The following is a 26,837-nucleotide window of genomic DNA, read 5'->3' as shown; positions in this document are numbered from 1 at the left end:
TTGTCCTTTTGTATTTTCTATAGGTGTGGTAGGAGTCTCGTCTCTGCAGTGGTGAAATCGCAATTTTACACTTGGGGTCATTTATAGTGGACATCTATTTGCAGCAACGAGACCTCAGCATGAGCAATCCCCAGTAAGTACAACAACCGCCAGAGTCTTGTTTGACACCATGTCTGAGAGAGTTTGAAATCTGAAATCTCTACTTATGAATATGCAGTCTTATGCAAAGAGCATCTCACCATGGTGGCATATGATTAGCAGAATGGGACCTGCATGTTCTCACGCCCCTCCTGCGAATGACTTTAAACAGGGATCCGCGGGACAGCAGAGCTCAGCCTGGTCCAGCATCTCTGAGAGCGAGAGAGCGGCCGGCCATCTTCAGCCTCCGTTGGCATCTCTTAGCATTCAGGAGGGATGTTCACTTGTCATCTTCTCTTATTAATAATTACTCTGTGTGTGGTCCTCCAGACAGGCCCTGCATTCCGATGACAGCCAGGGTTGGGGCTAAGGGAAAGGGAAGAGGGAGGGAGCAGGGCAATGGAGTGGAGTGGGAGGAGGTGGAGTGGAGTAGGGTGGAGTGGAGTGAGGGGTGAATGCAAAATGGGTTCAGTCAGCTGAATCTTTTGGTTAAAGGCACAGGATTCTGCTTCCAACCAGCAGAGATCTCTGTCTAGGCCTCAGAGCGGCAGATTAGTACAGCTGACGGTTGATTACAAGACCATTTGAACGGGAACATTGGAGCAAAACATCTGTAACCAGAGGGAATTTGTATATAAAGAATGTGTTGACTGGTTAGTATTATAAAGGCATGATTTAATGCTGCTGAATGCTGGTGACTCTGTGAAGTGACAGATGGGAAACTCTCATGTAGAGAAAGGTCTTTGCAGTTATTTTCACCCATGTTCTCCCAGTCTTGATGCTGCTGTAAATCCTCTCTCTCTCTCTCTCTCTCTCCCTCGCTCTCCCTTCACTCGCTATCTCGCGCTACAAACAGTGGGAGGCAGGACGGGGGAAAAAAATGTTAGATGCTCGAATACAACAAATTCAAAGGGATTTTGCTTACATATTTCACATGATTCTAATGTAAGAATGTAAAATCTTCTGTGTCTGCACGTAGTTCACCTTTAAACAGCAGTGTATGCAAAGAGAAGATTGAAAAAGAAAAATTACACAGCCTCACTGATGAGGCAGAGCTCTTCCTATTCGCCTATGCATGGAGCTGTTTGTACATTTTTTTTTTTTCTCATTCAGCGCACAAAGAGCAAACACCACACACCCGGAGGAGCCCGCTGGCTTTGAAACAGGTCAGCTAACACTTACTGTGACTAACCTCAGTGGCACGTGATCCAGCGCCACGCTGCTCTTAATTTCTCGGCATAATGAGAACTCTCTGCAATCATCAGAATAAAATCTGCTGTTTAGCAATTCACTGCTTAAGGACCTACTGTCTATGTTTATCTCATAATTCTGATTTTTAAATTTTTCTTTGTTGAAATTTAGAATCGCAGTTCTCAGTTTTATGTAAATTTATTGATGAAATCTTCTGATAATCCTTTCTTGATACAATCCTTTGGATGTTAATTTTGCTCAAACGCAGAGTTTCTAGTCTAATAAGAGGCCCCGAATGCCATGCATAATATTTCCATTACACAGTTTACAGTTAAATATTTAGACAATAATTTATCATGGTGTTTGAAGTGTTATTAAGTAGATAAAACTTTCTAAACTCATCAGTTCTTCCAATTAATTGATTTTCCTTACTAAAATATTTAAGTCTTTTTCAAAAAATAGATTCTTCTTTAATACATTAAATGAGTACATGAGTGTTTAAAGAATGAATCTGGCAATATTCTATTTTTTTCTCAACATATCCCATGAAAGGACCAAAACCAACAATTGCATGTTCCAACTAACAAACACCATCTGTGTAACCAAAGCCTGATGTAACTTATTCCTCTGTGCCATAGAGCTCCATTGTTGTTCAACAATTATGGGGTGACATGCTCCCTCATCGTCGACATGGTAGTTTATTTGGAGTCTCTCCCATATCTTGTCCTGGTACAGTAAAATACTCAATAGTGCGTCATGTTTGCTGGAGCTGAAAATAGTCCCCAACCAATGCATTAGTACAACTGTCCATGAACAAATTACTTTGCCTTTTTTAAGCTTTACTTGAGGGAATCGTTGGACTTGGGGCTGAGTGCTGCAGACACAATATGGAAGTTTGAAAGTATTGAGAGACAAACCAACTCATGGTGGTGGGTTTTTTTTTCAATTTTTTTTCACGATAGGCACTGGTACCTTATTTTGTAGATCAAATAGTTACTGTTGGGATGTCTGCAGAGTAGATTTTAATGTCTCAGATGTCATTTTCTCCACTTGCTAATTGGGGTGATATGGATATTCTACTACGGATTCAAAGTTGGACGATTTTCTCTATTAATAGCTTAGAGAAGACTCCAAAGACCAACAAAACAGCTTCACTCTTCACTGATGCAATGGCTTGGTCAACTGCTGTAATTTCCCCTCGGACCTCAAAAGAGCAGGCATTGCCTAAAAGATCTGATCTTACAAATGCACTATTGTGTCAGGATCTTGTGGCAGGGCTGCTGCTGCTGGGAACTCTGGCCAGTGCCCGTTTGAGTGATTTGGCACATTGGTCCCACTTTCCTGATGATATCAGAACAGTGAATTGCTTTGCGCCGAGGAGTAGCCAAGTGTCCGTATACAAACTTACAGAGTGTGACAGATCGGATGGGTTGTGACCAGAAATACTGTGGCAGTGAGTACTCAGAATGACAATTATACCGATGTCCTCTGCAAAAGCACCAGTTCATGCTGAGGCAGCACTTTAAGCTCCACTGAAGTGACAGAAGCAGGAAACGTATTACTCCAAATAGGTGATTTAAAATATGAAGTGACAGGCATCAATCTCACCCCTTATCACCTTGATAGAATAGCTACCCTATACTCCACTCGATCGTTGTTGCTGTCCGGTGTTGGAATTGCATAACATTATAACAATCAAGCTTTTCTAAATGTTTAGTTCATATTATATTTCATATTAACAGTTATTACACACACACACACACTCCTTTTTTTTGAAAATTTGGGTGGTGGAGGTTGAGCACTGTGGTGCAGGACATATCTGCTAGAAGGTTTACAGGAAATTTGAAGTAAGGCCCACTCAGCTGGAACTCCCTCTCAAACCAAAAGAACATTATCTGCTAATACAATACAGAGAATAGCTGGGTGCAGATGTCAGTCATCACAAACTTGTCTCAGACCAGAGTCTGTTTGTATAATGTAAAACACAAAATTTTATAACTTGGACACATTAATGAGGCATTTAATATGCCCCTGACATTAGAAAAAGATTAAATGAACTCTGATTTTAGTCCTCGGCTCAAACTGGTTTTAGTCTTGTCTTAACTTTACAAGTTTTAACACGATAAATAGACTCACTCTTGACACAGCCCCAGCTACAGCCGTGGAAGTTTGCATATTCCCATCTGATGTATCTTATGTGAGCATTTGTACCTTCTTCATGTGCACAGGTTTTAGTATTCAGACTAAAAAGATATAAATTACTCTCGCTTTCTGTTGAGCTCAGCAGTATTGGACTTCAGTGGTATTTGAGTACCTTTCTCACAGAAGGCAGCAGCATGAGCCTAGAATAGATTACAAGGGAGATTCAATTTAAAATCCAGATCTATGGAACCACTGATTCCTGCCAGGAAGATGTTTTCCTTTAGAAAATGTCTAAGTGAAAAAAGATGGTCTTGTATGTACTTCCAAGAAATGTGTTACTGGGAAGTGTCTCACTATGGAGGGTGTAATTTGGGTGTAAAATTTTCTTAGTTTTGTATTTTCAGGTAAATAATTATTATGCCTGTCATGTCGTGACAAACCAAACTAAATTGTTAAAGCAATGGGTTAGAACTGGAAAGGTGAGGTCTCAGCAGGCTATTATATTTTTATCTATCTATTGATCACTGCATGGTGATTTATAGTGATGTGATGTAAAAATGCTTGGGGAATAGTTATGGATTGGTGTTAATCTGGAGGAGTCAATTCCTGGCATTTACTGTACACGAGGAGCAAATAGACCACCACAAAACAAACATTTGATTTTAAAACTACTGTACTTCCTAGAACACAAATTTATTTTTCCACGTACGACAAATTCTCAAGAATGTATTACACCTTTGACCCATAGTTTGATTAGCATTACCAGTTAAAGTTGCTCTTTTTGTGTAGTAAAAGTATAATTAATGTAAAAATCTGTCCTGAATAGATGAAGATTTTGGAAAAGTCATTTTAGTGTTTTGCGTTATGATATGATACAGTACGTTAATGTAACTACAGCCTTAAGACATGGCTGTACAGTAAGAACAGTACCATTTTAAAATAAATAGGTGGTAGCACCTTTTGGGCCTCATTGTAAGCCTTAGCTCTTACTCTGTATGGGTGCGAGATTTTCCCCCTAGCCATGCATGCTCTATGTGGACCTTTGGCCTTGTGGCGTTTGCCGAATATTGCATGAAAAGAGGCCTTTAGCATGTTGCTGGCTGTCCTTGCCAGCATCGTTGAAGGGTGCAGATTGTTCAGATATGAAGCCTCCACTCCCTCTCCAGGATGGCAACCAGCCACTCCACTGGGCTCTGCACATAATGGATCCTGGCCTGCTCTGTGATTGTCTGGAAATGTGATTTTGATGCACTAAACAGTTTGTGTCTGTCATGACTGATTAGCGTCCTCGTTGCGGTTGGTCAGAGGTGCCAAGTCCACAGATAATACTGGTATGCACAGGCGTGTTTTTATGGCGAGCATGTTGATATATGGACGTTTGACCCTTAAGCTAAACAACACATAACCAAAGGATATTTAGAGGGTGGAAGAGCAAGGTATTTTATATAGTGAGGACATGAGAGTAAGAGGAGTTTTTTGTTGCATAGTCCTGTTGTTCCATTTTAAGAGAATATATAAGTAATATATAAGTTATTCTTGGTTTCCTTTGAGAAAAACAAAATTACCTTTCAAGGGAGTCTATTAAACAGCTATTAGTCAAGAAGTAAGTCGGGAAAATGAAAGACCTATTTTCTTTTGCAGGACTGCCTACATTAACATTTAACAGGAAGCTAGGTCTGCTCAGTGATCTTCTACTAACTATTTCCTCCTACTCTGTTTCACCTCCAGCATAGAGGTTGTAGAATTTACCAACCCAGTGGCTATTGTTCCCTGTATCTTGTATTCAGTGCTTTCCTCCACCGTTAAGCACTGGGGTTATTGATGTCTCCACACTGGCTGCTCTGGGACGGCCGCCAAGCTGTGTGAGTCTCCTGTTCCATGGTGACTTCTCCTTGTCCACTATTGGCTGAGCTTTAAGCATCACAGCCCTCCAAACATATTTAAATTTTAAGACCTCATTGGCAGGTAAAATGATATTTTGTCTGTTTCTGATAAATATCACTAGACTCACAGAGAAAATATAGTCGATAAATAAAAAGGGAAAAAAACACACAACTGAAGTGACCTTTACTTTTTTTTTTCATTTATCATATTTTACAAATATTGTTCTTCTACTATATACGATTGGTATTTGTGTATGTTTTGGTCCAACCAAGTATACCGTAGGTTTTTATACCAATTTGCTACAAGAAGCCATTGTTTTCCATTCAGTTTAGTATTCTATCAGATAGAAACTTAGGTAAAGCTTCAGTGAACACTGACTCTCCTTTACTTTTTTTTTACAACTTTGTTTAATGGACACTCTGATACATTGAATTCATGTGCTATGCTTTAAAAAAAAAAACTAATCCAGGAGAGGACCAATGGATGTCATGATTAGAATGTCAGTTGTGATTATTTCTTGCCCTCTGGCAGCCGTCTCTGAAATATCAGGTGTTTCAGCATACCTGATTGCACTAATGGAGGTTTTAAAATTGTCACTGCTTGCAACCGGTTCTAGCATCATTTTAACATAGAACAACAGAACATCAAATTGGGCACTGGATCATTCATCTCAAGTTGATTTTTAGTCTGTAGTGATGCATGGAAACCAATGGCTGACCAAAGTGTGAATTCATTCATATTCATTTAAGAATACTTATGAATACCCATTTATGAATGCACAAACGGTTTGTAGTTAAAGCCAGTATATGTAATGTTTTAATCAACAAACTGGTAATATTTGTGATTGCAAATTGCTATTTTCATTGTGTTTTGAGACTTGTTGCACTGAGTATTGCTAATGAGAAATGTAGAACAACTTCTCATTGCTTGCCAGGTGAATGTGTCCTTGTTGAAGGTGCCAGTATACACCGGAAACAAGGAATTTCACACCATGTTTGTGTTTTCATTCATCAAAATTAAGCATAGTCTCAGTAGTTATTATCACAAATTACACCCTGGAGCATTTTCCAAGTAGGTGTATTGGCTGATTCAAATAAATTGCACACCTTCATACAACCTTGCACTGCAATTCTGCGAGCTTTGCTTTGGACTTCACACATGCAAACATGCAAAACCATCAGTGGATGACACTCACAGCCTACATGTCCACTCTGTGACTCTTACTCTTATGTTGCTCTGGTTGTTTGTGTGTGTGTGTGTGTGTGTGTGTGTGTGTGTGTGTGTGTGTGTGTGTGTGTGTGTGTGTGTGTGTGTGTGTGTGTGTGTGTGGGTCTCACAGGGCTCCTCCTCAGGCTGGAGCCTCAGAGCTGGAGGTGATCTCCCAGCAAGTGGAGGAGGACAACCAGTGCGTGGCCCCTGTCCAACTGGTCAGCTTTGCCTACAGAGACTTGCCTTTGGCCGCCCTGGACATATCCCTCGCTGGATCCCAGCTCATCTCAAACCCAGATGAAGAGGACAACAGAGAGGGGTAGGTCTCATAAATTCACTCTTACACATCCTTTCACTTTCTTTTTTAATTGACAGTTTGACCACAACCAGTAAAACATCCTCTAGAGAGGATTCGGTTTTAAGTAAGCACTCGTGACTGGTTTGGCTACCCTGAAACAGCAACTTGAGTGCTGTCATGTAGACGAAGAGGCACTATGTTAAAGGAATTTGAAGCTCATGATTTGGCTATGAAACTACATGAAGCTACACACTTTAATTTTTATTGTTTGAAGGGTATCAAAGACCTTAAGGAAGCTGGAAACAAATTAGTTGTATGACTATCAATGAAATCTTTCTACAATTAATTCGTATACTAAAAAGCCCAAGATGTAATTACATATCGATTGATGTTGGCCACCACAACTACAAAGATACTGGAGATATGGTGTCTGAGACATTGTCTCTGCTTGTTGCATGAAAGTGCCACATCCATAATTAAGGCAGAATTGCAATTACTACAATCTATAATCTACCCTGTGAGAGAAAAGCTCTGCCGTCACTCTCTCCATTGCTCGTTATTGCACATGGTAATTACACTTGGCGTATTGAATTACCCCTCATTTTATATTAGAGTCCAGGAGTCGAGGATATTTGGCGATGAATTTATCAGTGTCACCATTATAAATGGACGGTGTCTCTACTGATGTGTTCATTTCAGCTCAATGACACAGCAATTTCTCTCTACCAGACAGGCTGCTGTTCATAATGTTGATTTCTGGCAGAAAACAAAGCGTGTAGTTAGTACCGTAGCCTTCCTGAAATGTCAGAGCCTTGTGGCGGTGCTGTTACTGTTCATGAGGCCTGCTTGTCCTGGGCTCGTGTTGTTTTCTTATCACCATACCGCCATGCTGCAGGCCCAGTGCTCTCACAACAGGACACACCCCTCCTAGAGCACCCCTGTAGCAAGTGTCCATGGCTCTCCACTCAGGAAGCGTGACTCACAACCCTTTGGCTTGCTGCGATGCTGGCATCCATGCAGAGAAAGTCGACAAACAGCATAAGCTTAATTAGAGCATCCAGCATTTTGCCATCCAAGACCCTGGTGTGTCAGATGACCATATCCGGCTGGACTTTGCCTGGTCTGGCTCTGTCCAGGCCGATGTCTCTGTGGGACGGAGGGCAGGGACAGATGGGTCCTGTCCCAAACACCCAATCTCTCATTCTACCTCATATATTTCTCACTTTCTCTTGCTCACAAAAAGGAGAGAAAACACACACATAGCAAAGTCACAGCAGAGGGCAGGATCTGGCAGCCCAGCAAAATTATCATCACAGTGGGCCCTCCATGGCAGCATATGACACCATGGTCCTCTGGGATTTGTTATTGTGCAGTGGAAAAGTCATGCATTGCCAAGACATGTCTCTGGGTGATTTATCAAGGCAACAATGTCAATCTTTATTTTTAAAAGAAGGGTCATTCATCCTGATCAGACAAACACCTTCTTCAGAGTCCAGGAGGCCTCGTTCAGAAAGCAGGTTTAACAAACTCTGAGCCTCACCCTGAACTCTGAGTTTTTGGTTCAAGAACAGCTGATCTGAGTTTATAGTTCAATCAACTCTGAGGTATGTATACTCTGAGTTAAGCGCATGCCTGGTGAATGGAAAGAAAAGAAAAAAAACCATCATCAATGGAGCACCGATACTCTGATTCACCATGGCAATGGCTAAGTAAAGAGCCGAGCTTCCATTTTAATCCAGTGGAGCCAGAAAGATTATTGTCTGCCATTAATGCACATTTATCTTTAAAAATCACAGCAGCAGCAGTGAAAGAGCCTGAGTTGGAGAAAAGAGTCAAGTTTACAGTATTACATTTTATTCAGCATAGTCCACTAAACCACATTATTTAGCAGACTTTAATTTTCTAATGGATGCTAAAGTGCTGCAATCCTACTGTTTGTTAGATTAAATTTTTAAATATGTTTATTCAGCTGTAACCTGATGGGGAAAATGTGCTGCTGGCAGCAGGAGATGAAATATAGATCAAACAGATAAGACATAAGTTTATAGATCTATGATTGTAACCTCATAGTCTGACCCAGTTCTAGCCTAATGATTTTGATGGTTTACAGTTGAAAAAGCATCTAGGTTAAAACCGAGTGTGCATTTTCGGATGTCTATTTTACATTTAAAAACCTTGCTCAACGGCATTCAATGATGATATTTCAACATTTAGTAAATTTAAATATAGTAACTGAAATGCTGTTAAAACAAGTTCAGACTATATGCAGCCTATATATTCGAAAACTCACTTTTAAACTACATTTAGTCCAGTTTTTAAATGTTAAAGTGTTTTCAGCCTTAATTTCCACAGAGTCGCAGTGTTAGAAAGAGAAACACTATAGATTTTATTCTGATTTGAGGATGAAGCCACAATGTGTAATATTTGAATGTAAGTGTCCTGACATTGATGACTGATTGACCATAAAGAAGGTAATGTCAGTAATGGTAGGTCTTGGGTAAGAAATTAATGTCTAATCAGGATTTAAGGATTCTCCCAATGTAAACCTCTGCAAATGAATGCACTCCAATGTGCGCTTTGATATCAACTGTTTGACTGAGGAAGTGAAGTGCTGTGTCAGACAGCTTCTTCAGGCTCGGCAGGAGGAGACCAAGAGAAACTCAGGGATTGCTGAGGAAAACCTGCCAACGAGCGGGTTAATTTTCGAACAAGTTACCATGGTAACTAACTCAGAGTTAAAATCATCTCGGTTTCTGAAACAGAAAACCCAGAGTTTCCCTCATCTCGGTGTTAACAAAGTCCGTTTTCACTAAACCCGCTGTCTGAAACGGGGCCCAGGAAGCCTAGAAATATTCAGCAGAGTCGTGAAAAAGTGTGCTATCTGTCATCCATGTGAGTGTTACAGTATGTTCAATGAGCTTTTTATATTGGAATTCTTGATTTTCAGGTCATAGGCACTTTGAGTCATACGTAGGCTACATGTCATCACAGTTTCAGACACACGGTTGGAAAAAAAATCAACAGAGCTAGCTCATCGTCGCAGGTTCTGGCTGCCTCTTTGTGTAACATCAGAGGAATGACACAAAGATGGGATGTGTTGTATGCTGCAGATTTTTAAATTGATCAAGACTACCAAAGGCCCTTATGACAGAGCAGTGAACTGACTGATCTGTATTGCTCTGTTGCCTTTGTAAACCATTTTTCTCTTGTTTATTAGGATGTATGTTCACGGAGACTCCTCCACATAATGTAGGCTAATTTTAGCACTTTGTAAATGACTGCAGAAAAATGTAAACCCACTTTCATTGCCTTACTACGGATGTTACTGTGTGGCTCTGTGTTTTGATTTTGTTGATTAGCAGGACAGTTTGTTTTCACAAACTACTATGGCCTACATTCCTGAGATGCCTTTACATCCTAGTCATGTTTTTTTTTGGATGTGATTATATCCTGTGCTAGTAGGACCATGCGCAGGTGCATTCTAATTTCAATTTGATCACAAAAATGACTATTGTTCAGTTTGGAAAGTTTTTACTCTTGAACTGAGCCTAAATCTTTAATGATGGGGCCTTGGTTTTGTTTTGATCCGTATGGCTGTAAAAAAAAAAAAAAAAAAAAAAAGGACAAAAGAATACACACCAGAGAAGCAAGCGCATTTAGTCTTGCACAGCAGCTTCCCATGGCTCTTTAACAGGAGATGTGGGCGATCATGTAGGAGGTGGATGTTCTTGCGGAATAAGAGGGGCACACGCAGTACTTGCAGGTTTTGTGCAGTGATGAGCTGGATGGAATTTCTGATAAATTTTGGTGGCGCTGCCTTCTCCAGAACTTGCTGGAAAGTCCAAAATGAGGGTGGTGTAATTTCAATTCCACCTTTGGTCACATAATTATTGTAAGATTTGTATTGTATTATTTTAAACTTCAGCCTATTCATAGTGGATATTTTTTTATAAACACAGAATACCATATTTGTTTTAAATGAAGAAGTTGCATGCTTTGTCATGTTGCTATATTTTTATTAAAGGGGCTATATATAAGTTTTTGCTATCGCTACATAGCCAACGTTAGCATTAACAGCTGTTTACTCACCAGTCTAGAAGAAATGTTGCGAGTTCAGCATTAGACTTCATTTCTTAGTCGCCAAGAGCTGTCTCCAGTGATGGAAAGCAACGCCAATGTTAACTCTTGTTTTACTTCTATTTCTCTGTCACTTATTTTCTTCTCCTGAAGTTAGCATACTAACCAGCTAGCGCCGGCCCATCCTGTCTCGTAATACAACTTTGCAATAGTGAGTAACTGTAGCGTCCAGTCTACCCTCAGTCCAACATGAGAGGATGAAGGTGTAGCGCTGCCCAGAGGGCGTACTCTAACCTCTTGTCTTGTAAACGCGACGATGGCTGAAGCTCTTGGCAAGCGACCATCACCACCACCCGGCCGCTACCGGCAAAACACCACGTTCAGCAGCCGAGAAATTTTACATACAGCCCCTTTAAGCTGTAGCAATTTCACAAACCTTGCAGCAATCCATTCCTAATAGGTAATAAGCAGGAATTTAATAGACATATTTGGAATTAGTATAAGTTACAACAGCTAGTTGTGTGTGAAAAGCATACACAAATTCACTGTTAAAATATTTTGGTACTTAAATTATTTTCAGATCTGGTTAAAATGTGAAAGTTGTAATAAACAAAGTACGTCTTACTGGTTTTAATAATGGTGCAGCAGCAAGGTGGTACACAGAGATTTTCTTCTATTACTGACCCTCGTGACCTCAAGGCTGGGTGGAACCCAGGCTCCTGGAGAGCCCAGGTGGCACATCCCGCACTTGTCCTGGGTTATCATTTCCAGATCAGCCTGCTGTCCACTGCAGCAGTAGCATATGCCGTTGATCTCCAGGGGCCAGACTGAGAGGTGTGAGGCTCTGCATAAATGACAGATGGTTCATATGGGTCAACCTGCCGCTTTGACGGGAGGAGTGGAGGAAGAGGGGGAAAAAGAGAATGATGGAGGGAGGAATGGAGCAGACGACCCTCCTCCATGCTTTCATTCACAAAGCTGCCGGCTGTGGATCAGAAGGAAATGGCTGCGTTTGATGAATGTCATATCTGTCGTGTTGAACAGTAGTGTGGTATTAACCCTGTGCTGTGTTTCATGGTGACAGCCTCAGTTGCTGAAGGAAACAGTGTTGGGCGAAATGTCGGATATTAGATAATAGTAGATATGCCCAGGCCAGCATAGATTGATTACATTACTCAAGATAGCGCTCAGACCTGCCCAGTGAAATAAAGTTCTGTAACCACTTTTCATTCACCAAAATGCATAATATAGCACTATGTCAGCATGCACATAATTAATCCTAGGTTGATAGTGCTCAAGGTTGAAGTAAGATGGAATCATTAGAAAAATCTAGACTGTACAATATAGATCTGAAGGGGCTTGCCAGACTCTAGGATGAATCTTGGCAGCAGCAATATTTCATGGGGCTTTGAAATCAGAGCCACACTATACCTGTTCTGTGTTGATGGATGTCTGAAAAGAGAGCAGTATCCCCCCCCCCCCGACTCTATTTCAAACACACAGAGGAACAGTCCTCTCTATAAAATTGGCTCCCTTGCCTGGCACCATGTGCGACACAATAGATGACATTTGAGTGCAGGGTTTGAGGGTGTGTTAATATTCACAGACATGCAAAGTGCGAGATTGCTTTTTAGGCTGAGAGCGAGAGAGATCAAGTGTCCTGGTGAAAACCCATTTATCAGGGACAGCTTGTCTGCTCCTCTGCACATGGAGCACCATCCATCTCCATTTGCTTAGTATCTGTGCCCCATTTCTCTGGCAAAGACAAACTTGTACCATGGTGTAGGATGCGAGGAGTGAAGGGATGATAGCTGATCACGTTTGGAAACAAGTTGAAAGGTCTGTTTATACTAGAAAGGTGCATGCATTCTCATAAAGAAGATTTAAAAAATGTTTACTTATTAACCAGAGGGGATGAAGGTACATAACCAAAACTTAATTTACCAGCACCTGTAATCAATCATCTGTTTTCATTTGATTTGTTAATTTACTGCAAAAGTGTTTGCTAATTCCCCAGGTGTGAGACCGTAGGAGATTAATAGCAATGAGACGTGGAATTTCTAAACTGTACCACTGATTATCTATGATTACTTCACTTTATTCAGCATATTTATTGCTTAGCTGGTTTTCATCTCTCATCTCTCTATTTTCCCTCTTTTGGCCGCGATAACACAGATGACCCAGCAGTTGTTACACAGAAAAGGATTTAGCCAGATGTTATGCTGGTATTTGTCTTGATTTTCATGCAATCTAGCATGTGGCCCACCTGTCCTTTTTTGAGGAAACAGAAGCTCTCAAGTAAAAAAAAGCATATATCATGGATTAAATTAAAGGCCTCTTCAAGTGTATAAAGTCAGTTGAGGAACAAGTGTAACATAGGGCTTGAACAGCCTGAATGGGATGAAGTCCTCCAACCTCAGCTGTTCAGTAGCCTGCAAGCGCACAGTTGTAGTCCATATTCACCTGCACGAGCCTGCTGAGTTCAGCAGATTGGTGTGAATTGGCTGAAGTTTATACCGGAGGAACCGCTGGGCTATATACGTAGTTATCAGTACAGAGAGAGAGAGAGAAATTGAGAGGAGACAGAAGACCTGAGTCAAGTAGTATCCGTTTAAACCACTGCAGGAGTAGTAACTGACATTGCCCCTTACTCCATCAAAGAAGACGCATTCAGTTCAAATGATGACAGACATAGTCTGTCAAAATAATCAATAACATGAAAATAAAAAATATTTAGTCTATAATTTCTTTAAACCTTTCATAATCAAGTAGACTAATGAAAAGCAACGGTTCACAACCTACCGGTCAGGTCCCCTCGGGCTGCCAAGACAAATATGAGGGTTTACACGATGATTTAAACGTATGGGAATGAAAATATTTATTTGTGTTACACAAAATCATGTTTACTTTTTTTCAGTGTAATATGTGTATGTTCAGTTCTGGATACTTTCAAACATTCAAAGCTTTAACTATTCTTTAAAAAAAACCTCAAAACTCTCGTTTAGAGTGTGGCTGCAACTAACAATTTCCATTTTCAATAAATCTGTCAGTTATTTTCTAGATGGATCAATGAATAGTTTTGTCTATAAAATGTCATCAAATAATAATGATAATGAAATAAAAAATGCCTGTCATTATTTTCCAGAACCCAAGCTGATATCCTCAAACTGGTTGTTTTGTCTAACTAACAGTCCAAAACCCAGAAATATTCGGTTGGCAATGATATAAGACAGCGCACAGATGTAAAAAGAGCAAACGCTCACATTAGAGAAGCTGGAATCAGCAAATGTTTGGTATTTTTGCCTGAAAACTCATGTCAACAATTAATCACTTATGAAAAAAGATGCCAGTTAATTTTCTGTCCACTAATTGACTAACAAATTCATTGACTACATGTTCCAGCTCTAGTTTTGTGCAGACTATAACCTGTGATGAAGGCACCAGTAGACACTGCTTTATTTTAAGGGTTCAAAATCCAAAAGGTTTGAGAAACAACACTAACACTATAGCATACTGTATGGAAAAGGTTTTTTTTCCTAGAAATAATTCATATTTAAAAAAATAAAAACAAAAAACAGCACAACTTGCCTCTATGCTTGAATAAATGAACGGCTGTGAGGCACAGTGATCTGAGCTTTTGTAATGTAGAGAATCGACTGGCTACCCAAATCTTTCTTTCTTCTTTTTTTTTTTTTTTGCACTCATAGCATGATTAATGATTTTGGAAGCAAATGTAATTGTGGGGCAAATGCCACAGATCTGTACCCTAATGCGCTGGGGTTTTTTGCAGAGCAATGTTGCTCTGTTCTAAATGTGCAATCAAGACATCAATCAAGAGTTCCAATCAATTATTTAGAGGACTGGCACAGCAGTGCAAGTCGTTCAGAGCGACATTATTTTAGGCTTTCCTTTGCAAACATTTTGAAGGAGAGGTTAGTGTTTGCAGTTGTTCACTGTTGTGTGTGTGTGTGTGTGTGTGTGTGTGTGTGTGTGTGTGTGTGTGTGTGTGTGTGTGTGTGTGTGTGTGTGTGTGTGTGTGTGTGTGTGTGTGTGTTACAATCAATACCTCAGACAAGTTTATAGGGTCTTTCAGACTCATTACTTCTGAATGAATTTTCCCCTTTTCCAGCCCTTCCCCAACCTCTCTCACTCCATTTCTTAACTCACAAACAAACACAAGCAGAGCACCACCGCTCTGATTTAATTTCCATTTAACGTTTCATTGTATTTCATCCTGTCTGAATTACAGGAGACAGTATAATGAAAGAGATGCTGCTTGTGATAGGCTCCCCACCTCAGTGAGAGTGACTTAGCTGGGACTGGAGCCAAAGCTCTGTCCTGTCTGTGTGAATGGACCCCAACAGCGCGACCAGAAAACCTTCCTCTGTGCCAGTCACTCTGCCCGATGTCTTTGTTTGTCTTTCCTGTCTGGCCATTCTGCTGCAAGGGGTCGGCTGCACTCAGCTGGCGTCATGTACAGCATGCCATCACTTCCATCTCAGGCCACTATTGATCAGTCTCATGATCTAATCCCCGCGCTCTGCGCTGCTGGCGGGCGCGCTTCGATCTTCCCTCAGTGTGTTACCACTGCAGCTGCTGGCCTATTGATGTCTTTATGAACTTGTCCACAGCACACACCACCTGCATTTCACATTTCCTCCACCAACGGTATTCTTACCAGTGTGTGTGTGTGAGTGTGAGTGTGACTGTGAGTGAAGATTTGTGTGCATGCACATATGCATGCATAACCACCCCTTGAGGTATTGCCCATTCGATCAGAGCCAGCTGTGACCCTGGGCGAGAGTGAGGTGATTTTCTTCCTTGGCTTGCTCCACCAGCGACGCAGCCTCACTTCCACATTAATACTTCAGGTCCTCAGCGTTCAAGGTTTAAAGTGATTTTCCTAAAATTAAGTTTCTGAGCTTGGAGTAATCCATCACTGCCATTTACTCTGCTTCCAAACAGGGTTTTTCTTTACAGGTTTATTAAATTAATACCTTTTCTGCCTGGCTTATGGGAGAGGTCTGAATGAATTATGATTCCACACAGTATGAGTTAAATCATGCTTTTCAATCCTGAAGGTAAGGGAGGTGTCTCTTGAAATGAGTTCCACTCATTCCACCTTTTAACTAATGGTCCACAAATGTCCAGTGACAGTGTGTTAGGAATATCATTTAGGTAAATGTTTCTTTTTCTTGGCTCTCCTCCACTGGCAGATGGGGTTTGACATTGTTCCTTGGGAACAGATCGGTGCTGGGGAAAGTCTCTATGGTATCTGCTAATGATTCCATTACCCTCCACCACCTCTTTGTCACCCCAGGTGTTGAGCTCCTAATCTGTTAGCATTGACTAGTACAGAGGGTTGCTGCAGAGGACTGAGTGCAGTTAGCTCCTGGGAGAGCATTGAAACAGCATGGCAGAGCTCCAGCCTCTCTGCTGACCTTGGTGAAGGATGGAGTGGATGTGTTGCTGTGCTACACCGGTGGCTCTGCTACTCCTCCAAAATGGTGCCACTAAAATCTCTTTTTCCCCTCAAAGTATAGATATACTATATATAAGTTCATCAAATTTTAGGTATTCAATTTTTTAATAGTTTTTGGCCATGATTCCTATTGGTTATGGTTCTCGCCAACTGTATTGATCCGGAAACACAGGGACATCACCTCAGTGCCGTCCAGCTGGCCAAGACATAAGAGGCCATTAGACCATTAGACAAGTGATAAACAAGGCGACTTTTTTTGGAGGAAAAACCAGAAGTAAGCGTGCCCAAAATGTTAATGAGAACCCCTCATTGCAATATAGTCGGTCCCAGTTGCACCAAAATGCCGTCAGTGAACTGTGATGGATTTTTATAATGGACAGTTTGGGTAATCGTTTTACCGCTCAACTGTCTTTTCTTAGGTGAAATCATTAGCCGATCAGTTAATTTACAAAATAATCATCAACTATTTAGATGATTCATTTTTAAAGCAATAATACCAAAGATCCTCTATCAGCAGCTTCTACGACATGAGGATTAGCTGCTTTTCTTTGATAGAGAACTGAGCATGTTTGGGTTTTGGACTGCTACTTGGACAAAACAAGACATCTCAAAACGTCAAGTTGTAGTACAAGAAATTATAACAAGCATTTTTCCCTATTTTCTGACCATTTATACACTAAACGGTTGATCAAGTAGCAAAAAATCATTGTTTACAGCCATAATTCCACTTAAGTTTTCAGCTAACCTGAGGTTTGTTAAAACATGTATGATCTTCTGACCGCTGGTGTTACATGCCCAACTTGCCATATTCATAAATCCAAGCAATTAACTTTCTGAGTACAGTGCTATCATTACCATGACGGGGACATAAAACCCAAGTTACAATAAGCCGGAATCCTTCAGCATCTTCCTCTGTTCCCTCTTTCTCATTCTTCCTTCTCCAACTCCCCCTCCTTCCTCTCTGGCTCTCTCTCCAGTTCACTTTTGGATGAGTCCCAATGCCTTTGAACCGGCTGCACCCTGCTTCCTCTCTCAATGTTTGCCGCCTTCATTCTTAGCTGAGGCAAGAAGAGAGTAGAATAAATTGCATCCTCTCTTGTCCTCTTACAGATATTGCCTATAGCTTTCCTCCTATGGGGGACAGCTGACAACAGATAGCTGCTATTTTGGAAGGAACATACTGCCTTTCTAAGTGTTGCCTCAGAGAAAGGACAGACCCCCCCCCCCCCAAACAGACACACACCCACACACACACACACACCTTCCTTTTTTGCATCTGGTTTTCTAAGAGTACATCTGAGTAGTGTGTGTGTGGACTGTAAAGCTGTGACAGGAGGGGGAAGCCCAGTGAGCCTCCTTGAGATTTGTCATTATTTATTGACCATAAATCCCCAGGAGTCTCAGTCAGTCGCAGTCTCTGTTTGGAGGAATTTGAAGCGGAGAGTGGGGATGACACTCACACCCTCAGGCACAATGTACCTGGACAAGCAGCGAGCACAGCAGGACACCGCCATACTCCAAACTAATGGAAAAAATATTGCAATGCGGAGGGAGACGTATAAAGCAGCAGCTGCTAAACCACTACTAGGAATGACAGCGTGTATAACGCACCAATTCTGGGAATGGGAATTATGAATGATCCAAATTTCTCCCTCATCCCTTCACTCTGATGTTCTCTCAACAACCAGCCAGCCACACAGATATATGAGAGTACAAACATTGTCATGGAAAAAGCAGATGAAGGCATTGTCATTCAGTTAAGCTATCTTCTTTTTGGCTGTATGGGACTGAATCCTCCAGATGGTGCAAGGCACCCAACTGTCATGCCAGAAGAGCTATATCATGCGGTCAGCCAGCCAGCCAGCCAGCCAGCCAGCCAGCCAGCCAGCCCACCACCTTGCTAGTCACTTATACAGAGCTGGTGAGCTAACTACCAGCCAGGTTGTTAGGAAACCAGTCACCCAGACTGGCATTCAGCCAGCCAGTCAGCTAGTCAGTTCCATCCAGTGACCTGTCCTGTCACCCGGTGAAGTACCAGGGAGGAGACTCTAATCTCTCCAGAAAAACACTTTACTGACTTTGAGGCTATACATGTGTAATGAAGAGTGTATAGAACATGTGCCGAGTCAGCTATAACCTCCTCTGTGGATGTTCTGATGGGACAAAAACAAATTATTGAATGCTTGATTACAACAGATGTCATGTAATCTGCTTCCAAAAACAGGCACAAACAAAGTAATGGCTGTTGTAGTAGGTAGACTACACTGCCTAATGATGGTATAAATGGAGGGCTCTAGTGGGAAGAGGACGGCAAAGGTGAGAATGAACGGTGTTGTGAGGAGATGAGGAAAGCGGGCAAAGAAGAAATGACACCCATGAATCAATGCACAGAATTATTTCATACTGATATATTATATCAGTGCCAGTGAAACATGTATTTATGTTTAGCATTGAATTTAAGTGTAAATTACTGTCAGCACGCATGCTCTGCACTGGTATGATTTGTATGCAGAATAGTGCCCTCTGCTGAAAATCATTTAGAAGAGCATTGACTGAAAACTGAGCAAAGTCAAGGTTGAATACACCTCACGATTTGTGTATCTTGATGTTTCTTGTGTTTTATTGATTTGACCTTGCAGGCAGGCTGTCAGATCTGCCCTCTTTACCGGTATTACATTTTAAAATAACACCACAACAAGACCCACCATTTATCTTTGTACCTAAAGCTCTTGTAACTGCCTCCTCCCCTGCTCTAACCCCCCCCCTCCAAGGTCGAAGTGGCTGAAGCCTTGCTGTGGAAGAAGGGCAGCACTGTGGCAGGTCTGTCTGCTGTCGGCAGGCTTCAACTGTTTCCTGGTGGCCTGTGTCATCCTGGTGGTGCTGCTCCTGACGCTGGAGCTACTCATAGACACCAAGCTGTTGCAGTGTGAGTACTAGCAACAATATGATGTCTGCTAAGATTATCAGTATGATATGGTTGCGGTTTGCGAACATAATATGTTGTTACACTCTTTGTTTACAGTCCTGGTCAATGTATAGACTCAAAGAAAGACCTTTCACAAAGGAGCACGTTCGCAGTTAGTACAAAAGCTAAGGAGTGGGTAGTTCATGTACTGATAGAGGTTATAGCAGTAATGCAGGAGTGAATGCAGGACGAATATTGAAGCTTTTTCTCAGAGTGTAACAAAAATTAGTTGTGGAGAAAGAAATGTCATAGTTGAAGGTGCTACTTTAATTAAGGACAAGCACCATTTACCTGCACCTGGCAATATTATGCAGCACGTAACAGCTGTTGCCGTTATGCTGTGAACAAGCAACAAACACCTACCTTTGCTGCCAAGCCACCTTTATTTTATTATTCCCAATGATAACATTAACACTGTATAACACTGTTTGATCGTCATCAAAATGCTTTTTATGTCTGTGCAAAAAAAAAAAAAAAATCAAAAACCGACGGATATAGCATTAGTGTGTTCTTAGTATACCTTTCACCTTTAACCTTTTGGTTAAAGAGAGTCCAATATATTAATACATATATCGCATGTTCATATTCATATAACATATCATAGTATTAGCAGTCTTTGAGTGTTGTGGTGTAAAAAGGTCATACTATACTATAATTTATGCCGTTTGATTTTAATACAGTTCAGGACTATTTTGTGTCGGAAAGAACATAGATCAATGTGCAACCTGAATTTGATCGTGTGCAGAAGGGTGTCAATACTAGCTGTAGGTGTGTGTGTCACTGATGATCTATTCTTGGACCTGACGCTCTGACCACTCATGGTCTGGGCAGTATAACCCTCCCATTAGTATTCCACAGTTAACACAAATGTCAGGTGGTCAAAATACCAGTGTGACCCACGTCACCCCGGTATCACCTTCATCTACATCATCTGGCCTGGTGGATATATCCACATCTATCATAAGTAGAAGGTCAGGGGGTGGGACCTGTTTGATGTCAGAGAGATGTGTGAAGAACACACATGCCGGCAGTGTCACTCCGGCAGTATCCAAATGCATCCAATTCTTTACTGTTCCCCTGGGAGAGACTGACTTAGGAGAAGGGGAAAGGTCAGCAACGGGAGATTAGTGGACAAAGAAATCAAGGCAATGCAGAGTTGGCTAGTGGATGTGGGGGGGGGCTGGAGGAAGATCGATGGACTGATAGACAGAACATCACTGAACCCGGCAAACAAAGACAGATCGGGAGAGAGGTGGCGCGTGGAGAGAAATTCCTCAGCTGAAAGCCGAATGTTGTCGTAATTCTGCCTGATGAATAGACAGGAAGATACAGACACATGCATGTACAGTATTTGGTGAATTCATATTTATAATGTTGCTTCATGCCTCTGTCTGTGCATTTATGTAGGTGTGTGTGTGTGTGTGTGTGTGTGCATGAATGCGCCTATTTTTACCACTATACTGTACCTTGTCAATGTCACACAGCAGGTAACAGCCATTGGAAACAAAAAAAAACATGCAATCACATCAAACTGTGGCATCCGTCTTTCAACACCTCATGTCACATTAACTATAATATTAAATATTAAAAAAAAAACAACCAGTTATTCTGTTTTATCCCTACAGTTAATAATGCATTCCAGTTTGCCAGCATCATCCACTGGATCAGCCTGGCCATCCTCTCCGTGTTCTTCACCGAGGTGAGTCTCTGCCATCTCCCCACTCAACGCAAACACAGTCTCACTTACAGCTGATGCAGCGGCCTGTTGATTAATGCTATGTTGTGCAGTACGTGAGGCCAGCGAGGTACACTGACAGATTTCCCATTATAATACTAACAACACTGAAACGCCCCACGCCCTCTTTTACCACATGATTAGTATTTTGAAAAAATCGTATAACTGCTTTTTTTTTAAAGCTGGCACGATTGGTCCCTCGGGTTATTCTATTGATCCGCTGCACAAACACTTTAAAATGCAGATGGAGGTTTTGTGTGCCACTAAATTTAAATAATTTCGAGGCCTCAGGTGTGCCGTATCGATTACCATTGTCTTTACAGCTAGCCACATTTGTCTTAGTTCCCCACACTTGATCACCCCGCTGCTAACTTTTTTGAAGCTTGAGTTTTACTTATCAATAAAAGCATGCCCTCAGTGCCTAAGTGAAACACTGGCAACAGCAGAGGAGGCTGGTTTCTACTTCAGTGCGACCTTGAATATCTGAAATGAGGATGGGGGTTTGGGAATGGCAGAGGAGGAACAGAGAGAAAAGGGAGCAAGTTGTTTGACCTCTGCGGCCCCTGCTGTGTCAGCAGAAGGAGCTAAATGTGGTGTCTCTAATTGCTTACATGAAATCCTATCGTGCCGCCTGTGATGTGTATGAATATGATGTCACTGATGAATCACCAGTGGAGGGAAAGAGGAACTCTGAATTATAACTGGAAATGCCATTTACTACCCCATGTGCTCTGCCACCACCATCCAGTCTCTCAGTTTAGCTGTCCTCATTTTCCTCCATCTTACCCTGTGTGTAACCTGCTCTCTGTCTCCATCTCTGTCCCCCTGTCTGTCTCAGACGGTGTTCAGGATCGTGGTGTTTGGGATATGGGATTACATAGAGAACAAAGTAGAGGTAAGCTCCTGTGGTACCATTAGCCCTGACTCGGGGCCCCTTTCACTGCGCTGTCATTCCCTCAATGTCATACCTCAGCGTGGGCTCTGTGGAAGCTACAGACACAACAGTAACCTTGTGTGTGTGTGCGTGTGTGTGTGTGTGTGTGTGTGTGTGTGTGTGTGTGTGTGTGTGTGTGTGTGTGTGCGTGTGTGTGTGTGTATTTTCTCAGGTGTTTGATGGAGCTGTCATTGTCCTCTCTCTGGCCCCCATGGTGGCCTCCACAGTGGCCAACGGCCCCAGCAGCCCCTGGGACGCTATTGGTCTCATAATCACACTGCGCATCTGGAGGGTCAAGAGGATCATTGATGGTGAGGCTGGGAGGGGCTGGAGGCGGATTTCCCCTTTGTCCTGTCCTTTACCATCAGGACACAGAGAGAGATACTGCAGTGTGCTCTCTGTGGTATTGGTTACATTTAATCTTGAGGAAATGTGCTGAGTTATCTCTCCCTCTTTTTCAAAATGATTTTTTTTCACCAGGAATGATGGTAGGACAACATTTGTCTTAAAGAACCTATGGTTTCAATGCTCACACAATAACTGCCACGTGAAATTTTTTTTTTTAATCTTATAGGTGGATACAGAGTTCAATGCTTTTTCAACAATGCTGCTCCCCCTGGTGGCTTTTGAATATACTACAGTGCATGTTCATAGGGATGATTGATTGTTCACTAGCTGCTCAAAAGACAATATGTTAAGACATTAAAACACAATCCAATACAACGACACCACAAACCACTGCGTAATGACTTACCATAAAATAAGCACCTTTTCTGACACAGCCGCAACTAAAACTGAACATGACTGAAGCCTCACAAAGGTGGCATTGTTTGCAGGATGATAGGGGCGTCACTGTGTCCACCTTGTGTGCAGTATGTTGTTAGTAGACGTAGTTATCAGCCGGCAACTGTGAAGAATATGCAGGTTAACCACGTGTGCAACAACCTAAACGATCCAACTTTGGATCTCTAGGGGGAATAAATCAGTGTAGTAATTAGTTGAAATTAAAATGGATAGGTGAAGATGATTAAATGTGTCTTCTGTGGGAAAACTGACCATAATAAGCCCTGTTGTTCTAGCCTATGTGCTGCAAGTGAAGGTGGAGATGGAGCTGGAGATCCAGCAGTATGAGAAGGCCAAGGCGGTGAGGGAGGAACAGCTTGACCGCCTCACTCAGATCTGCCAGGAACAGGCAGTACGTCCTCTTATCTGTCTCATATATCCTACCTACTTGCAGTCTGCAAGTTATTTGTTTTTACAATTGATTTGTTCTGCATTTCACCAGTAGAGGGCAGCAAAGTGCTACACAAGAAAAGAGTAAAATAAAATCTGTTCTGAGAAAGGCACAAAAGATGCCTACAAAATGATCCCATATTATCACTAGATAAAACTTTTTACAGCAGTGTTGTGGATATCAGATAGCCAGCACTCTGCAGTATCCCAAAGCAATTTAATTTCCCAATTTAATAATCTAGTGTAACTGCATCCACTGAGTGCTCTGTGTTTCTCAGCGGTGTCTACTGCATGTCTGAGAGCTATATTTTAACTATTAGAGAGACTGGAATGTGCAGTTTGGCATATGCACCCTGTACTGTCTATGTAACGGTCAGCTGTGATGCAAGCAATACAGCAAGCACTGTTAAACGGGGGCATAAAATGCAAATAAAATACTTGGACATTAGTGGATGGCATATTAGCGAGAATATACAGTATTTAGTTAGTGTTGAACAGTTCTAAAAATGCCTGTGTGTTTTTACACTGAATGTCTTAAGGGAAAATAAGAGTTTTCTCCATTTCTCCCATTTGTGCCTCTTTCCCTCTAAGTTTGAAATCAGACAGCTGAGGGCCCACCTGGCCCAGCAGGACCTGGATCTGGTAGCAGAGCGTGAAGCAGCAATGCAGATTCACCATATGTGGGGTAAACAAAGCAGCACTTTCCAGGAGGTGGACGGACTCGCCCCAGGGTCCTCCGAGCATCACTGTCCAGCTAAAGCTAGAGAGCCCGGGAGGCCTGCAGGTAACCGTCTGGAACACCCAACTCCTTTGTATTACGGGCTAACAAAGTCCTCTGTTCGCTTGGGGGAATCCAGGCTGTGCCTTCCACGTTTAACCATGTCCACGTTTACACAAGTGGATGGCTGAACGTGGAGATGCTCAGTGCGTTGCCTGGCAAGTGGTGGGCTAGATGTAAAATAAGTTGGCTGGGAACTGGAAGCTTGCAGGTTTAAATCCTTTGGACCGGTTGACTGAGAAGTCCTTCCTCATCCTATGCAGCAACATTAAACTCTTTGAGATAACACATGAACATTTCACAGGATTGTAACATATGTAGGGCTGGTCTTTCAAAGAGTTTTCTGATTACTGAAAGCAACAGAAAAATAATAATTAGTAGAAAATATGACACCGAGCAACTCATCTACAAATAGTAATCACTTGCTCTATTCTCAATTTTGGAGAGTAGGACTGTGTGTTAAAAGTGGACATTATTCAACAGGACAGTGCTGGTATCCTCTTCTCAAAAATATTCATCTCACAGTCCACATCAAAATTCTGATGCCACATCTAGATGGACTATAAACCTTTCACACAGTGACAGGTCATAACTTACAGGACTTAAAACAACAGAGTGCTGTCAGGGCTCAAAACAGTGAGGCTTTTCCTTTATCGAGGCTATAAATCATAGGGCGACCTGCCATACATCTGAGCCACGGTGTTTGTACCCAGACATCCTTTTAACCTGGCCTGCTTCTCATACACTCATGTGGTATTGATCACCCGGAGATGATCCCTGTTACCTTTTAGGCCGGACAGTGAGTGGCCAATCTTGGGACATTCATAGAATGAATATATGACGCCCAAACATAAATGAATATAGGATCTGTGAAACACATCCACACCAAGTGTTGCTCATTCAAGTAATAGTAAATCAATTTGTTGATTAATCCATTAGAAGAGCAACAAAAAAAAGATCATTTTATTGACTGGTTAGTTGTTTAAGTAATTTATCAAGCAACATTTACTCATTTCACCTTCTGTCATATGAAGATTTGTTGCTTTTCTGTTTAATATGATTGCAAAATGAATACCTTTGAGTTTTGGACAGAATGAGCAACTTGAGGACGTCACTTTGGGCTTTAGAAACGTAATTTTCTAGATTAAATGATTATAACTGTTAAAGAGAGACACTTAAAGTAGTGTGTTAAAGTGTAACTGTTTTCTATTATATATTGTATGGATTCTAAGTAATTCAAAGTTACATGCATTGGACTGTAAAACTAGTGTTGTCGCCTAAGTTTTTGTACACTAGCTGTACACTGAATAACTTATAAATTCACACTGGATTCACTGTTATTGTGTCTGAGATACAAGTACAATAAGTGGCCATGTATATCCTCTTCAGATCACCATGCCCAGGATGACATGAACAACTACATCAGCCAGTACTACAGTGAGCCAAGCAGTGGTGAGCATCAAATAGATCCTGCTTCAGTCTTTTCTACGGCCCATGTCGCACCACAATATTTCAAAGGCCTCTACATTATGTGTTGTTCTTGTAGATATGGGGATCCCAGACCCTGCACGTGTCATCACCACCGCAGCCATAGACGTGCACCTGCCTAACAACCCCAGCCAGCTTCCTTCCTCTTTGGTGAGTGCCGACGCAGTGCCGTCAAGCCGTTTGCAGCGGACCGGCAGCTCAGTCAGCGAAGCCTCCACGACCACGGTGTCCCGCACCAGCTTCAGCGCCCACCAGCACAGCATCAGCAGCCACACGCTAGGCTCCACCACCGACTGCAGCTCCACGGTTCGAGAGGCCTCCACCTCCACAGACTACAGCGACCAACGCTGCTACCCTCCACCCTACAGCAGCCCCGTAACCCTGGGCACTCAGCCTCGGGGGAGTCCCAGCGCTGTGGTTCAGGAGCTGCTCTCCTCTCTGTCCGAGGAGTCCTGTCTCTCGCAAAAGGGCCTGGACCCTGTCAACCTTAAACCGCCCAGCCCGGCAGGCTCCACCAAAAATAGCCCTGAGCTGGAGCACAAGGTCAATATCTACAACAAGAGGAACCAGGAGCGCCGAGTTGGGCTCCACTCTAAGCCACTTATCCATCTGCAAGGCAATGAGCCTCTTCTAGAGGAGAAGTACAGGATGATGGAGCCAGTAGACGCCCCAGTCAACCGACTGTCAGAGACATAAGACTTTGACAAGTGGAACTTCACGAGGGTTGCTCTTCAGATCAACCGCAAAAATTAACGCTTTACTTAGCTCCCGTGTTGTTGGGAGTCACTGGCACATAAACTGTTCGTCTGTCATCCTCTTTGTACTGTTGGAGCTGAGAGGACAAACTTGCAAGAGCAGCACAAATAGGGCATGGATGACAGAAGGAGTCAGACTTGACATCAGGAACAACTTATCAGGAATTGACACTCGCAAAAACACTGAGTTTTCTGAAAAATTTTACCAAAAGAAACCAGCAACAGGGCTCAAGCCCAAAATTTCCAGACAACTTGTCCGTGTAGAAAATCTGGCTTTTGATATGTGAAGTTGTGGTTTGATTCTTTTGGAAATGAAACCAGTGAGAAGATGGTGCTGAGGGCTTAGTTCCTCTGATACACTTTGTAGGAATTGGAGATGCTGGACTGATGATTTATAGGAGAGCTACAAACTGAATCAGTTCCCTCAAGCTACCAGGCATGGTTTTATCACAAGCGCCGGTGTGTCAGTTGATCTGGTGGTCAGTCTAGTGTCTCCAAACTCGCCAAGAACAGTCCTCTTTGATGGAC

At 42.1% G+C, this 26,837-nt stretch overlaps 1 protein-coding gene across 1 annotated transcript; it reads left to right on the top strand.

The window, feature by feature from the left end:
• The first annotated feature begins 119 nt into the window (after positions 1-119).
• Positions 120-26,250, top strand: tmem266 (transmembrane protein 266). The gene is made up of 10 exons (XM_040134116.1): positions 120-133; positions 6,695-6,883; positions 19,193-19,347; positions 21,012-21,085; positions 21,960-22,016; positions 22,228-22,366; positions 23,135-23,250; positions 23,880-24,072; positions 25,456-25,518; positions 25,613-26,250. The coding sequence occupies exons 1-10, from the start codon at positions 120-122 to the stop codon at positions 26,248-26,250; spliced, it is 1,638 nt and encodes a 545-aa protein (XP_039990050.1).
• Positions 26,251-26,837: the final 587 nt, after the last annotated feature.

Source organism: Xiphias gladius, chromosome 8, assembly GCF_016859285.1.
Source record: "Xiphias gladius isolate SHS-SW01 ecotype Sanya breed wild chromosome 8, ASM1685928v1, whole genome shotgun sequence".
NCBI lineage: Eukaryota > Metazoa > Chordata > Actinopteri > Istiophoriformes > Xiphiidae > Xiphias > Xiphias gladius.
Note: the sequence above shows the minus strand (reverse complement) of the source record. Positions and strands in the feature narration are given on the sequence as shown.